Here is a 14,338-nt window from a genome sequence, read left to right on the forward strand (position 1 = left end):
GAGAGAGAGAGAGAGAGAGAGGGGAGAGAGAGGAGAGAGGGGGGAGAGAGAGAGGGGAGCGAGAAGAGAGAGAGGGGAGAGTGAGAGAGAGGAAGTTGGTCTCCCAGCAATTGAGGAACTTTACCTCTTCAACGATCCAGTGATTAAAAATGACTGAAACGTAAAAGGTAAAACGATTAATATTTTATGGAATATTCAATATATACACACGTTGCCTTATTTTGCTTATGTTTGACAGGCTTTGTGTTTTGCTGCAGACCATAAAGACAATGCAGATGTTAGTTCACGTTGGGTCTACGTTAAGTTCCTTTGAAAGTGGTCAACAGAAGAGTTTTATCTAGCATCAAAACACCTCACGTCCTATGGGATAGGAATGTCTGAGAAATGTTTTAGCCGTTTTAATGATGATACAGAGCAAATGTAAGTAATGTGAAAAATGAGGCCGCTTTGTCTTTTGTTGAGATGTTGAGCCCATCGATTCGAGTCCAGAAGGACACCAGTGAAGAGGACAGCTCTGGGTCGGATGCAGGTTTGGAGCCTGAAACGGATCGATTTGGCTTCATTGTGACCGACAGAGCCACAGCCAGGTGAGCTGTTTTTAACCAGATGAGTACTGCAGACTTACCATAACCAGTTAAACAGCTCCACATGTCACATTAAATTAAATGTCAAGCCTGTTAATGAGATGGAAAAATTAGACTTGTAGATTTGCCTCCAAGGCCAATAAAAAAGAAGACTTAGACAATATTAGAGCCAACTGCAATGTTACAGGCCAGAGCATTTTAGAAGAAAATGGATAAATAAGAAATGTATCTATTTTATTTACTTTTCATGCAGAATGAAGGGAAAATTCCTTCTCTCGGGATCATTCAAAAGCTTCCTTACATTGTTATACACATTTTTATTTTAATAAGGTGGTAAAGATGATTTTATAGATCTTATCTGATTTTATCTGCCTCTTTGATAACATCCTGACCTGGTCGTTGCCATGGAGACTAAACTGCTACTGTGTGGTTTTCCTGTTTCCTGTCTGAATTTTCAGAGCACATTTATTCTGTAACATAAACTGAGAAACCTGCATGGAAAAAAAATGCGTGCAGATGCTGCCAGCTTTGAACAGTAGTGAACTGCTGATTTCATGTCTCTGCTGTTCTACACCAGCAGCGTGGGTCCATCTCCTGAGCTGGTCAGACAGAGGGAGGCCAAATGGATAAACATCATCGTCCAATGGGATCAGATTTTGCTGAAGAGGACCAATAAGGTGAGTTCAGTTGCCTAGACTTTCTAAACACTTTCTAATGAAATTAATGTGCTCAGCTGTCAACCCGTCTCTTCAGATCAAAGTGCAATGTCAGAAAGGCATCCCAGCCTCGCTCAGAGCAAAGTGCTGGCCTCTGCTGTGTGGAGCTGCAGCCAGGATGAAACAAAATGAAAACCTCTACCAGGTAAGGCCTAAAAACTGCAGCAGATTCTGCAGCAGATGGCCAATCTTTGACAATAAACCCCTCGGTTCTGTCCCAGTTTGCATTCGCACTCATAGATTAAAGTGCATTAAAGTAAACGATGCCGTAACCAGTGAGGCATTAAAATGCTGTGCAACTTTTTATTCTCGCTGTATTAGTGTCTGGACTCGCAGTCTGCTCTGCAGAGCTGGGTGGACGTGATAAACAGAGACTTAGACCGACAGTTCCCTTTCCACGAAATGTTTCTGTCCAAGGACGGACACGGGTATGAACCATCTCTACTCTGGATGAGTTCCGGCTTTGCACGGAAGCCATTTGATGTGTGTGTGTGTGTGTGTGCATGTGCAGGCAGCGTGGTTTGTTCCGAGTGCTGAAATCCTACACGCAGTATAAGCCAGAAGAAGGTTACTGTCAGGCTCAGGGGCCCGTGGCTGCAGTGCTGCTGATGAACATGCCTGCTGAGGTACCCAAACACGCTGCAGAGACAGCTTTCACTGTTGAACCTGACTCAGGCTTGTGTTTTGTGACCATGCAGGAGGCCTTCTGGTGTCTAGTGCAGATCAGTGAACAGTATCTGCCTGGATACTACAGCCCTCTACTGGTGAGGACGCCAGCAGAATGCCATGAATTGCACGTGAATTAAGTTCGCTGATAATGATTCCACCACCATGATGCTCTGTTCATACAACCTACATCGCTGATGTGAAGAGTCACACAAAAAATGTCTTCATAATTAATTAACTATGATGTCTCCAAAAAGGAGGGAGTCCTGTTTGATGCTGCCCTTTTGGACTGGGTCTTGAAAAGGATCTGTCCAGCTGCTCACAAACATCTGCAGCATCATGACGTGGAGCCCCTCATGTTTGCTACCGACTGGCTCATGTGTCTGTTCACACGCCACCTGCCCTTCAACGCTCTGCTGCGAGTCTGGGACCTGTTCTTCTGCTACGGTAGCAGGGAAATAATATTCAATATGGTGTGAATTAAGCTGGATGTGTTTAAGTTGCAGAATGCGGCTGTTGCCTTTCGTGCAGGGGTTCGGGTGCTGCTTCAAGTGGCGGTGGTGCTGGTGCGTCGGGCGTTGGGCCGGGCTGAGCAGAGGAAGAAGTGCGAGGGTCAGATGGAGACTCTGGAGAGGCTGAGAGGCATCAGAGAGCATGTTCAAGAAGAAGCCGATGCCTTTATCGCAGAAGTGAGACTTAAAAAGAATGCTGTAGAGAACGGGGAACAACCAATAATACCGGACCGTCCCGATATTGGTTAATAGAATCTGCAGTACAACAAAATTGTGACGGCTGTTGTTTTGCCGTTTTCAGGTGAGCGCTGTGCCACTCTCAGCCCGGGATCTTGAGAGGCAGACAGAGAAAGAGATGGAAAAGTGGAAGAAAGACAGGCCTTCATCGACATTTGACCCCAGACATCGGTGCACGGGATACCAGATGGTGTGGGCGGTTGCTCGGCAGAACCAGGAACTATTGGAGAAGATGGAGAGAGAGAGGGGACACCTGTCGCTCCCTCTCACTCGATCGACCTCCATGCTGTCACTGTCTCCCAAGAGGTGGAGGAAAGGTGGAAAGATCAATGAAGGAGAACGGGAAGGAGGCGCCCGAGTTGTAAGACATCTCTCTATGGGAGCGAAGGACCAGAGGTGGACTGAGATCAATTTTAAACCTTCGCAGCGTCTTCAGGAGGACGAGGATGCAGATTCACACCAACTGATTGATCAGAGGGAAACTGAAAAACTGAACCTGCCAAACATGGCAGCGAAGCCTTCACAAGATAGTTCGAAAGACCAGATTGAACAAGAGGAACCCATAAGTACAGGAAAGCATGAAAGTCTAATTAGAGAGACAGATGAAAATAAAAAACAAACCGAGGAGGCAACGCTTATAGATGCTACAGTAAACCATCTACAGCTGGCTGGACCGCAGTTTGACAGCCAGTCACACTTCCTGGAAGAGGAGAACTCTAAAATCAATGACCAGGATGGTACACAGAAACATCTGGAAGGAAACCCAGAGCCAGAAATTGAGGAAAATGTGCAACAGTCTCAGTGGGACACTGAAGAATTAGCAGCAGCGGTTGAAAAAAGAGCCCAGTCAGACACGGTGAGCAAGGAAGGAGAAAACAGTTCACATGGAGATGCAGTTAAAGAGGAACAGCACAGCTCTGAGCTGATAACACCATCCCAGACTCAACCAGCAGCAGAAATCGATGGGCTGGATCAGACACAGGAGCAAGAGGAGGAAAATACAAAAGCACAGGAGGACCTGGAACACTCAGAACACCTACATTCAAAGACAGAAGTGGAAGAAATACTAGTTTCCAGTAACACATTGACTGGGTCAAGTGAAGGCTTGGTTCCATGTTTGAAAGCAGCTGAAGCAACAAAGGGAAATGGTGAAAGTTCACTTACTGCAAACTCAGGGGGTGAAAACAGTGACACACCAACGCAAAGCCAGATTATTGAGAGGCCTTCTGACATCACAGCATCTCCACAGGATCCTGATGGAAGAATTAGTCTGACACATGTCAGCCCTCCGGACGTACCTGCCCCAGAAAAGGTCCTGGGTACTGCAGGAGAGGACAAAAACACAGAATCTTTGCCAGAAACCACAGTAGAAAATGATGTTTTTGATCCGATTAAACTAACAGACTGTAATATTGACCTACAAGGTGGTGAGCTGAGGACCAGCTGCCTGGCACAAGCCTCCAGCCGTCGCAACAGTCGGTCATCCGGGGATTTCTGCATCCGTAAATCCTCTAGCTCGCACGCGTCCAGGTTGGGACGCAGGCTCTCTGAAGACCTCTTCACAGTCCCGCACAAACCCAGTCAACAACAACCTACTGAGAGTAACCCAGGAGACAAACACGCAAAGCCGCTTTCAAATCTTGGAGGAGTAAACTCAGCCCCGGATTCCCCTGATGTGTTTTCAGTCAAATCATCAGAGACTAATCCAACAGATCAACAGAAAGGGACCCCAAACCCTCAGAAAGGTTTCAGTTTCTTCCGTAAACTAAGAGGCCAGACCCCAAAAAACCAAAAGGGGACGCCCAAAATCCAAGTGCCCAAAATCTTCATTCAGGACTTCAGTGACGGAACAGGGATGGAGAAACCCATGAAGGAATACAGGGAGGAGAAACTGAATTCCAGGGAGAGGAGGCGGAGGCAACGGGAGCAAGACAGGCGGACGAAAGAGGAGAAGGTCAGGAAGAAGAGAGAAACGGAGCAAGAGAAGGTGACAGAGAAAGGGAAGAGGAACGCACAGACAGGACAAGATGTCCGTGTACAAGGTGACCAAGAGAAATGCGAAGGGCTCCATCCTGGGAAGCATCAGTCACACAGACAAAGAAATTCTACCTCCTATGCTGAATCCTACTTTTGACTAAACTAAACTGTTTTCTTGGTGTTTCCAAAAGTAAGAAGACAAGTGTTTTGAAAAAAATACATCTTTTATTTAGGCTTTGAATTGTACTGGATAACAAATGGACAGAATGTTTGTACAATCTCCCCATAATTTCTAGCCTGTAACTCACATAATAGTCCAATAAAAACTGAAATACATTAGCTGTGGTTGCTGTTTTCTGAATAATCTGTCTGCACATTCTTTGCATAGATTTATGTAAATAAAACTGTATAAGCAGGTAAATACAAACAGAATGATTTCTGGGGGTACTGATCTCTTCTAATGCTGCAGCCGGTGTGGATGATGTGGGTACAAGTTATCCTACACACAAGCTTCCAGGTTAGTCCTCCTCTCTGCTCCATATCGGGCTACTGTCACTACACTTCACTGTCATCCTCGCTGTCACTGGCCAAGACTTCCTGGGTCATTACTGGCTGAGTGGATGTCTGTGAAGATGGTGGGAGAACTGATCCAAAGAACAAGGAACAAAACTGAAAGAAAGACAGCATGAAAACACATCAATGCCAGTTACGTGCAAATCCACAGAAATGACCGCAGCGTCTCTAATTCTTTCATTTATTTACGTGAAAACGCTTCACCTTCTTGTTGGGCGGTCCTTCTGAAGAGCCCAGGTCCTCCTCATCCTCCTCTTCACTGTACAACCTGGCCCTGTGATTGGCCACAGCAGGCTGCTTCGAACACGCAGGTGCAACAAATGGCGGTGTGGGAGCTCCCGCAGACGAGGGAGCTGGAGCAATACTAGTATCCATGGAGATGAGGTAAGAGTCCATGTCATCGTTCATGAAGTCATCAGGAGGGGGCGGAGATGAGTTTGCTCTGAGGAGAATAGAGAATCGAAACATGTTAAAAGTAACCTCTAACTCCATGCTGGGACTAATTTAGTTTAGCAACAATGTGTAGCAACAACTACTGAGGGTCAAATTATTAACAGGCCCCTCCTGCTCAAAACTGATTGGATACAAAGTTACACAAATAATAGCATTTAATATAAATCTAGCGTATTGAGATTCACTTAGATCTACCTGCAGGTTACAGTGCCTATAAATGAATTTCCACTCTGAGGAATCATTGCAGAGTTCAGATTAAAAAGAAGGTGTCTGCTTTCAATCTGTATTTAAAAATTAGCGAACCATTTAGATTAATTAAAAATATAGCTTACAGTCCAGTATTGCTCCTACAGTGGTTGACATCATCAGAGAGAGTGGCCAGCACAAAATTGCCCTCCAGGACACTGTCTGTCACACAAAGGACTACAGGGCTGATCAACACAACCAAATATTAGTGTGTTGTGATTACTGTACACATTTCATCACTAACCTGTAAATGATAATTACCTGCCAGGTTCATCAAAGTACATTGAGACAGGGAGACTTGTAGACTCTGCAAACACTAAGAAACCCTATAAGAGAAATGATGGAATTAATACATAAATCTACTAGCATATAATTACAGAAGCCTATATTGTCAATCAGATTTATTTCATTATCTGGAAATTGCATCTTGAGACTCCACTGTTGCTCTTACCCGTAATTCCTTCAGACAAAATGTGATACTGTTATGATTTTGGGCAGCAAAATGTTCAAACTCGTCTGATCCCAGGCACAGCTCAGTTAACATGGTCTTGCCCTGATCTGAGAGGAAAATGAGCAGCAAAGCAAAGAGGAAATAACAGAATAGATATTACAAAATGCACCCTAGTGAGTCAGCATGTTTATTCCTTTGAAACAGAGAATTACTGTGCAGGACGATGACATATTTTGTGTTAAAGCAAATTTACAGCTATACCGGATGTATCTCATGCGCTATCACCGCTGCTGATTGAAAAAATAAAAAGACTACCATGTTCCTCCACATGGTTCCTGACCCACATCCGCTCATCATTAACTGACACAGTCACTTCTTCCAGAGAAGGGGGGAAATGTGTGACAGTGTCCACCAGCAATCTGATAAAGAGCGTTGCAGAGTTGAGACCAGTGTTGCGTTTAGCTTTTGTGCAGATGGTGTACAGCAGGTTTTAATCTGATAACTACAGTTGTAGATCATTTCACTTTTTTCCAACAACATACTTATTGACAACAGATGCCTGTATAAATTAAATAAATATCAATAAATTCAAACACAAAAATTCTAGCAAATTATAATATGAAGCTAAATTTTCAAAGGTCAGCTATTTATTTCTAAAGGATGTTGAATTTGTTTTTACAGACCTGGGATTACACCTGAAAACATTGCCATAGCTGTCTTTATCAAATACTGCTTGTAAGCTTTCACTGTCCTGAAAAGACAGGTTATGCGTCTTCAGAAGGCCTGCAAGGGAGGAGCAAACACAGACAAGGTTACACTGCAGCACGAGCAGGATTATAAGATCAGTCATTTGGAATCAGAATACATCTGAAACATTTAACACCGAGCACGACTGACAAAAGAGAAAGTAGTGATACCATGTTTGCAGTGGAGGGTGAAGGTGAGGCGGTTCTTCTGCTCTTCCAGTTTGATATGACACTTTTCCACTGTCTTCTCCAGAGATACCTGGGACCTAAATATGGCCTGAACACTCTGACCCACATGGAGAAGATGGCAATTAGGACTTTTTATTCAATTAGGACTAATTGGGACTTTTATTCCTTCATGTATGTATAAATCATCCTTTAACTCACCTTTATTGCCATCTTACAGCGGAAGGTTTGGCAAGTGGGGATGGTGTACCTACACCAGAACAAGAACATGCAAGCACTGATGCATGAGTAATAAAATATTTTGTTTAATAATTTAATAATTTTAAATAGGTTACAAAAATTTAATAATTTTTGACACTACTAATATCTGATTGATTTTAACAAAAAATAATAGATCAAACAGGAAAACACACACATCGCAAAGCAATTTATGTAGACACAAACTGCACCTGCTGAAGAAGAGTGGTGCAAACAGGAAGCAAGCATATGCTGATCGAGAAGAGTTTACGGACCGCAAGGCCAGCTACAAGAGAGAAAAAAAAGAGTGATGTTTCTCATTTACGCAAAGTGTGCACCAACAGGAAGCACCGAGGCTGTATGCATGGTTGCAGGAGGTGTTGATGGCAGCGCCTCACCCCATCTTTCTGAGGCTCTACATAGAGCTCTTCGCCAATCCTGGACAGGGAATGGATCGCTTTGGCCAGCACTGAACGGTACACGCACACGCACAGACACATTTTAGAGACAAGACAAACACCCAATGCTTTCAGAATGGTATATAGAAATATTAGGCTATTCTATTACGCGTAACAGAACTCCTACCTCTCACATTTCCTCCCGATATGACGCAGTCCATTTCACAGATTCAACTCTGCTAACATTTACATTTGTTCCTTCTTAAGTTAGCAAACTTGGCTACGGGCTAATTGGTGGCTAAACTCCCACAAGTAAACCCGTGATTTTTATATAGTTGCATTAAGAGAATTAGAATTCGGCTGTTTAGTAGCCAGTTTCTGTGTTTTGTTTCTACATAAGTTCATCCATGCTGTTCGTTACACCGTACTTGCGTTGTTTACGCCGCCATTGACAGCTTCCGGTCTGTTGCCCAATCAGGAAGGGGAAAACTGGTCGACGATCGGCGCATGCGCAAAAGATATCCCAGTTTATCCCAGCAGAGGCCGTGCAAGAGGCAGGATTACCCTGGATAAAGCACAGACACAATGTCCTATGTTAAAAGTAAGGCATGTTATTTAAACTTGGTTACTTTGACCAATAGCAGATTTTGTTGAGTCATTCTATCAAATTATTTTATAAACTGCAGAAAAATTTGGGAAGCACCCCCTCATTCCATTGGTAGAATCTCATCACCTTCAGAAAAAGTCAATTTGGACAAAGGTATATATGCTGAAAATAGCAGCTGCCTACTAAAAAAAATTCTTTAATTTAAAACACAGGCAATCTAGTGTCAAGAGACCCAGACAAGAAAATAGGAAGTAGAAAGATGGGCAGGAATAAAAATGGAGGGAGTGTCACTGTCAATGCACAATTATCTGACTTCACTGGTCTTTCTTGTTGTTCTGCTTATACGCTCGCCAGCATCACATGTGTGGTTTCAGAAGAGGTGTGACTAAAACAACCATCATGTAATGAAACACTGGGCTCAAAGTGAATGAGACTATCTTTGGCAAGTGACACAACAGCCTAAAGAGGGAGCATGGATTCTGGAATAGCTGAGGCCGTTTGACCTGAGAAATGGAGCAGTCCACGCAAGGAAAGGAAATGCTATCTGTGGAATTTTTACAAAACAGGATAAAGGAAAAGAGTGGAAACTGAGAAAGAAAGGATTTCAAGACTCCAAAGGGCAGGAGTTGGAGGAAGGGGTGACATGCTTCACACACAATTCCTCAATCAAGTATTTTAAGCAATAAGACTTTGAGGAATCCATTTCTTTTAAATGCGCCTGTCATTGTCGTGCTGCTGTGAGGAGTCTTCTTCCTGTGAGCCGCTGCAGATCCATTCCTAGATGTCTCAGTCACCTAATTCAACAGATACTCAGGCCGTGCTGCAGTCCATGCTGCAAAGACTGAAGATTCAGCAAGGTAAAGATAGTGCGACGCAGCAACACACACATGTACCCATCTCAACTGTTTCCACATGTGCAGAGGGAGTTGCTGAAGCCTCCAGCGTGCAGAAACTTAACAATGGCCCCGTAGGTGGACATGAATTTGGTTCTAATGGAATCCCCTCAAGGCTGTTAAGGATCTCTGAAGCAGGCCAAAGCCTCAAAGATGAGGTAGCCCAAAAACCGGTCCTTAACTGGGAAGTGGACAAGGGTCACATTTCGTTCCCAGTCCACAAAGACCAAAGTGATGGTGGCACAAGTCAGAACAGGGTGATGGGACAGGACACACAGCTCAGGATCCCACCAGCTGAAACAGGACAACTAGTTCCTGCAGAATTACCTAAAGAGGGCAATGCTACTTCCAATAGGGCCGAGATGCAGACTGTGAATATTGGCGGCGTGACTGTTAGTAGCACAGAGCAGACTTGGGACCAGGGTTTTCAATCTAAAGTCTTTGCATGGTCCTCGAGCCCCACACATGCTGCAGGAACTCCACGTTATAGAGTTTTACCTTTGGAAAATGGAGAATTTTCACCAAGTACGGACACACACATGACTGCCACCGGTTTTAGTACGAATCAGCAGTCAGCAGGAAATAAAACAAGAAGGTGGACTCAGAGGATTAAGGCGAGGTGGAAGGACAAACAAGGGAGTTTTGGCAAAAAGCAAAAAGAGGAACAGAGAGATGCTAAACAAATCGGGCAACAAGCTGAAGTGAGTGATAAATATATTTCTGAGTTTTCGTGCTTTGTTGACAAAGCTGAAGGACACAACATCTAATTTATTTCACTGATTTCACCTCTCAAGCAGCTGCTCAGGACAAACAGTATCATCAGTGCATCAAATGGGGAGGAGGAAGCTGTAGTCTCCCCACCAGGCCCCAGTGATCCCATTAAAACTGCTCTGACATGTACTGAGGACACCAAAAATGAAGCGCGCATAAGGTAAGAGGGGAAATGATCAATAAGCACATACAAATAGAGAATAACAACTCAAAAACACAAATGTTCCCACTGTCAGATTTAAACTGCCGTTAAATCCAAAATGAACAACCACAGAGCAGAAGCTGGTCAAAGCTGTGATGAGATTTTTGGTAGATAATCATTTTCTCACATCTGCTTTTATTGTAATTCATGGTAATAGGACATGTTTATGGATGCAGGACTGGGATTTTACCTTTTGTGAAGTGGCCTACAGCTAAAATATATTTAAAATAAAATATATTTATTAAAAACCAGCTATCACTCAATAGCACGAGTGGAAATGGAGTTTTAGACGTTTTAATTATGTAAAAAAGAAAAGATAAGCCTTGTATTATCAGGAGTATTCCGACTCAGTTCTGGGTTAAAGCAGCAGTTACAGCCTGCAGTCTTCTTGAGAATAATGCCACAAGCTTTGGATTCTTCTCTGAAGAGCCTCTCAAGTTCTGCCAGGTTCTGTAGGGACCATCAGTGGACGTCTTTCCAGAGAGGACTGTTTATCAGGGCTTGGACTGGGCCACTTAAGAACTTTCACAGAGTTGTCATAGGTGTGTTTAGGGTCAGTGTCTTGCTTAGTCTGGGGTCCTGAACACTTTGGATCAGGCTTTCTGTCTGTCTGCCTGCCTGCCTGCCTGCCTGTCCGTGCGTCCGTCCTTCTGTCCTTCTGTCTGTACAGAATATTGAGAGAATTTTTTTTTTTTATTTTTTTTTACAAAATAGAATGAGGCTGCAGTGGAACAAATTGGTAATTCTAAAGAGAACAAATGAAGGCTTGCAGGTTGTGTTTCCATCATATCCGGATAGTTAAAATCATGGTCCTGGGTGTGCACGCTGTGCCTTTTGTTTATTTTGGCCTGTCATTGCCATCGCTCAGTTTCAGCGGAACACGGAGTCAACCTCTAACCGGTATGCAGCAAAAGCTAAATAATTACAATACAGAAAAGCTCTCGCATGGTCATGTTTCCATGGCGATGCTTTTGCACTTGAGAATTTTTTCTTGTGTGTGTCTCTCTCTTGTGTTATATTCTGCAACCACAATGATGTAACACACTCAGGATCTAGTTTCTCAGCTTACCCATGATGCACTGCACATTCATGCCCGTCTTTGGTATTTGCTGTCTTTTGTTGTATTGCCTCAGCTTGTACAATTCAAAAGGATATCATTTTGAGAAGCAATTGTGCTGATTTCAAAGAATGTGGGCCTTTTGTGTTTTGTCAGTCATTACACGCGTTTCTGTTACATCTATTCTGAAACTAATCTTCTGGACAAAAATGTATATTTATTGCACAGAGGAACTAACTAAACTTTAACTACATGAAAAAACCTGGACACAAACCTTTTTGTTCCATTCTTTAAAAGATGTACAGGCCTCTGCTAAAAACTTGCAATACATAATAAAAACTGGGTCTATTTTTTTATTTGGATGATTCCAAGTGTGTTCCCCTCTTCTCTTGCGACAGTGACTTTGAGTTCGGTCTGGGCTCCTTCAGTCTGCTGGAGGAGATCAGCAGTGGACAGGAGTGGGCCAACTTCCTGACCCCTAACCTGACGCCTGCCTCAGCAGATCTGAGACCGTTGCCAAAGGTCAGAAGGCCCACGTTTAGCACCCAGTCGCTGATTCCGAACCACAGCAGCGACGACCAAAGGGGGTCTCACGACAGGGGGGCAACGTCATTTTCAGACATTAGCGTGGCACAGACGTGGCCTGGATACTTCCAGCCTGTCAGCATGGACATTTCAGAGGAACAACAGGGCGTTCAGAGAGAGAGCGAACAGACGGAATTAATGGAGCACGGACGCGCTCCGTCAGATGTGAGAATTCGACGACAAACGACACCGTTGCCGTTGTCACAGGTGGGGCATCCTTTTCTGCTTTCCCAAAGTTTAGAATCACGTGTGAGTGGGTCATTATTAATCTGATTTCATATGCAGTGCCCAGATATACAGAACAACTCGTGGATGAAGCGCAGGATACAAATGAACAGAAAAAGACATCACCACCTAACTGAGAGGACAGAGGAGGACCTCCAGATAGATGTAAACCACCCAGACAGAGGTCAGGCTCACCTAATGCTCTAGACATCACAGATGCTCTTATAGCCGTAGTATGTCATTCTGGTGTCCTCTTTCTCCCCTTACAGAAGGCATCAAGTCTTCCTGGAGCAGTTGTGAGATGGGGGTGTCGGGAGCACCTCATCATGATATTGGCCCACCTGTATACATGTCTCCACCTCTCTCACCATCTTTTTCCCCGTCTTTGGCGAGTCCAACTAAGGGGGTGCTCAAACACTCCATATCCCAGGACTCACAGTCCTCAGTAGAAATTCTGACAAAAAGGGTAAAACAAAGTTTAAAACGTTATAATGCCCCCTTGTGGCCAACATATATTCATGGCACAGTGAAATTAACAAAATTTTAACTGCATTTAAAAAACCTGGATATAAACCTTTTTATGTATATGTATAATTGTGTGCAAAATCAATCCTATTAATATATATTCTAATCATCCTCTCCTCCTCAGAGGCGAGTAGAGGACAAACGACATGTGCGTTTTTTTGAGCAAGTGGTCACCATAATGCCTCCTGAGCTGGATCCAGATTGGTCAGACCCCGAGGAAGACTCCAGAATAGAGGAGGACTCATTGCAGGAGCTGGAGCGTGAAGAGGAGCGATCAGAGATGGAGGATGTGGCCCCAGCACGCAGGTCAACTCTGCCCGCCTGGATATTGTCTCTAAAGAAGATGAATTCACAGAGGAAGCACCGAAAATGAACCTGCAAAAATCGAAACTTAAGGTGGAACGGTTCGCGTCATATAGCCACGTTTGGCGTCCAGATTAAAATATTCTAAAGAACATCATCTGCAGTTGTTCCTGGACATCTTGGATCAAACCTTTGTCTCTGCACCAGCAGCTTCAATGTGCGGCAAATGTAACTTTCTTACAATGAGCGTAGCCCTGACACGTTATTTTAATTCACGCTATCTAAGTGTGCACCCGTAAAGCCAGCATCGGTCTCTAAGTGTGTTTAATTGGTTGATAAATGGAGAACATTAGCTTTCCCAGCTTTTAACCGCTGCACTGCGCTGCCTTCCCGTGTCACATGGCCGTTCACCAGACTGACCCCTGCCTCATCTGCCGACTCTCTGGCTCACAGGAAGAAACTGATAGACACTTGAGAGCTAAAGCAGTGATGCTATCATTGGCTTGGCCCTTAATTTAAAGGCATCTGTTCGGTAGAGAGATGTTCTTCTGTAATGGAATACTTTGAACACGAGCACAGCATCATCCCTCACGCGTCAGCGGCAACAGGATGTGTCGATTAAAGGCTGAACACTGAAAGCCATGTTTGTCGTATCAGTCATGGCCTTCAGCTCCACAGGGCCACGGTCAGTGCTAGTGAATGTCAAAAACAATTATTTTTATTCCCACAAAATGCAGGGCCATGTGAGATAAACCCAATTTGGGTTCTAAGATGAGAATTATATTTAAATATGACTTTTTCTACTTATTTCTTTAGTTTTTTACAACCCTCCTTCATAGTCCTACTTATTTTTACTTGAAATGTCTGTGTTCTTCAGAACTCTGTATGTATGAGCAGTCTTGTGACATCGGACAGATGCAGGAGAGCCATCATCCCACATTCTTCAGGTTCAGTCATCAGACAACATGTAGGAGAGTTTATTCAGCCTGTAAACAAATGAGCTACTTTACAGTTCTATGTGTTGTCACTTCCGTTGCACACATATCGATTTGTGTGATTAAATTTGTACATCAAACTATGTGGCTGGCTGCTGTCAATCCCCCAGTGGCCTCACTTCTCTCGTCTCGTAAATCACTGTCAGGGCCATTAAGAGGCTCTTTAGCTCGTCTCTTAGTGCCCCGGCCACAG

General features: G+C 43.9%; 3 protein-coding genes across 9 annotated transcripts; 2 read left to right on the forward strand and 1 right to left on the reverse strand.

Moving 5' to 3' along the window:
• Positions 1 to 37: 37 nt before the first annotated feature.
• On the forward strand, positions 38 to 5,031 carry tbc1d10c (TBC1 domain family, member 10C). 2 transcript variants are annotated; one of them, XM_003970337.3, is made up of 10 exons: positions 38 to 167; positions 463 to 587; positions 1,162 to 1,261; positions 1,338 to 1,445; positions 1,622 to 1,728; positions 1,812 to 1,926; positions 1,999 to 2,064; positions 2,224 to 2,413; positions 2,498 to 2,655; positions 2,780 to 5,031. In XM_003970337.3, exons 2-10 carry the CDS (start codon positions 463 to 465, stop codon positions 4,847 to 4,849), a joined length of 3,039 nt encoding a protein of 1,012 aa, XP_003970386.2. In that variant the 5' UTR covers positions 38 to 167; the 3' UTR covers positions 4,850 to 5,031. The 2 variants fall into 2 exon arrangements, with proteins under 2 accessions (XP_003970386.2, XP_029703238.1); XM_029847378.1 differs by having other exon boundaries at positions 1,165 to 1,261.
• Positions 4,898 to 8,442, reverse strand: rad9a (RAD9 checkpoint clamp component A). Of its 2 annotated transcripts, none has more exons than XM_011610600.2 (12): positions 8,170 to 8,442; positions 7,983 to 8,053; positions 7,797 to 7,870; positions 7,549 to 7,597; positions 7,333 to 7,447; positions 7,099 to 7,198; positions 6,731 to 6,834; positions 6,416 to 6,522; positions 6,226 to 6,290; positions 6,051 to 6,149; positions 5,470 to 5,707; positions 4,898 to 5,361 (listed from the first exon to the last, which is right to left on the reverse strand). In XM_011610600.2, exons 1-12 carry the CDS (start codon positions 8,201 to 8,203, stop codon positions 5,248 to 5,250), a joined length of 1,170 nt encoding a protein of 389 aa, XP_011608902.2. In that variant the 5' UTR covers positions 8,204 to 8,442; the 3' UTR covers positions 4,898 to 5,247. The 2 variants fall into 2 exon arrangements, with proteins under 2 accessions (XP_011608902.2, XP_029703245.1); XM_029847385.1 differs by having other exon boundaries at positions 7,549 to 7,624.
• On the forward strand, positions 7,881 to 14,225 carry LOC105417352 (uncharacterized). 5 transcript variants are annotated; one of them, XM_011610602.2, is made up of 8 exons: positions 7,881 to 8,060; positions 8,461 to 8,583; positions 8,944 to 10,183; positions 10,277 to 10,413; positions 11,911 to 12,304; positions 12,383 to 12,506; positions 12,592 to 12,788; positions 12,972 to 14,225. In XM_011610602.2, exons 3-8 carry the CDS (start codon positions 9,371 to 9,373, stop codon positions 13,218 to 13,220), a joined length of 1,914 nt encoding a protein of 637 aa, XP_011608904.2. In that variant the 5' UTR covers positions 7,881 to 8,060; positions 8,461 to 8,583; positions 8,944 to 9,370; the 3' UTR covers positions 13,221 to 14,225. The 5 variants fall into 5 exon arrangements, with proteins under 5 accessions (XP_011608904.2, XP_029703241.1, XP_011608903.2 ...); XM_029847381.1 differs by having other exon boundaries at positions 10,280 to 10,413; XM_011610601.2 differs by having other exon boundaries at positions 8,461 to 10,183.
• The last annotated feature ends 113 nt before the right edge of the window (positions 14,226 to 14,338 follow it).

This window comes from Takifugu rubripes, chromosome 14, assembly GCF_901000725.2.
Source record: "Takifugu rubripes chromosome 14, fTakRub1.2, whole genome shotgun sequence".
NCBI classification, from domain to species: Eukaryota; Metazoa; Chordata; class Actinopteri; order Tetraodontiformes; family Tetraodontidae; genus Takifugu; species Takifugu rubripes.

Coding starts and splice junctions, on each gene's coding strand:
- tbc1d10c (XM_003970337.3), top strand. CDS start 463: ATGTTGAGCCCATCGATTCGAGTCCAGAAGGACACCAGTGAAGAGGAC. Junction 588..1,161: donor ACCGACAGAGCCACAGCCAG/GTGAGCTGTTTT, acceptor GTTCTACACCAG/CAGCGTGGGTCCATCTCCTG. Junction 1,262..1,337: donor TGCTGAAGAGGACCAATAAG/GTGAGTTCAGTT, acceptor CCGTCTCTTCAG/ATCAAAGTGCAATGTCAGAA.
- LOC105417352 (XM_011610601.2), top strand. CDS start 9,371: ATGTCTCAGTCACCTAATTCAACAGATACTCAGGCCGTGCTGCAGTCC. Junction 10,184..10,276: donor AAATCGGGCAACAAGCTGAA/GTGAGTGATAAA, acceptor TCACCTCTCAAG/CAGCTGCTCAGGACAAACAG. Junction 12,305..12,382: donor CACCGTTGCCGTTGTCACAG/GTGGGGCATCCT, acceptor TTTCATATGCAG/TGCCCAGATATACAGAACAA.
- rad9a (XM_029847385.1), bottom strand. CDS start 8,203: ATGGACTGCGTCATATCGGGAGGAAATGTGAGAG. Junction 7,625..7,796: donor GCACCACTCTTCTTCAGCAG/GTGCAGTTTGTG, acceptor CTCATGCATCAG/TGCTTGCATGTTCTTGTTCT. Junction 5,708..6,050: donor TGTAGGAGCAATACTGGACT/GTAAGCTATATT, acceptor TATTCTCCTCAG/AGCAAACTCATCTCCGCCCC.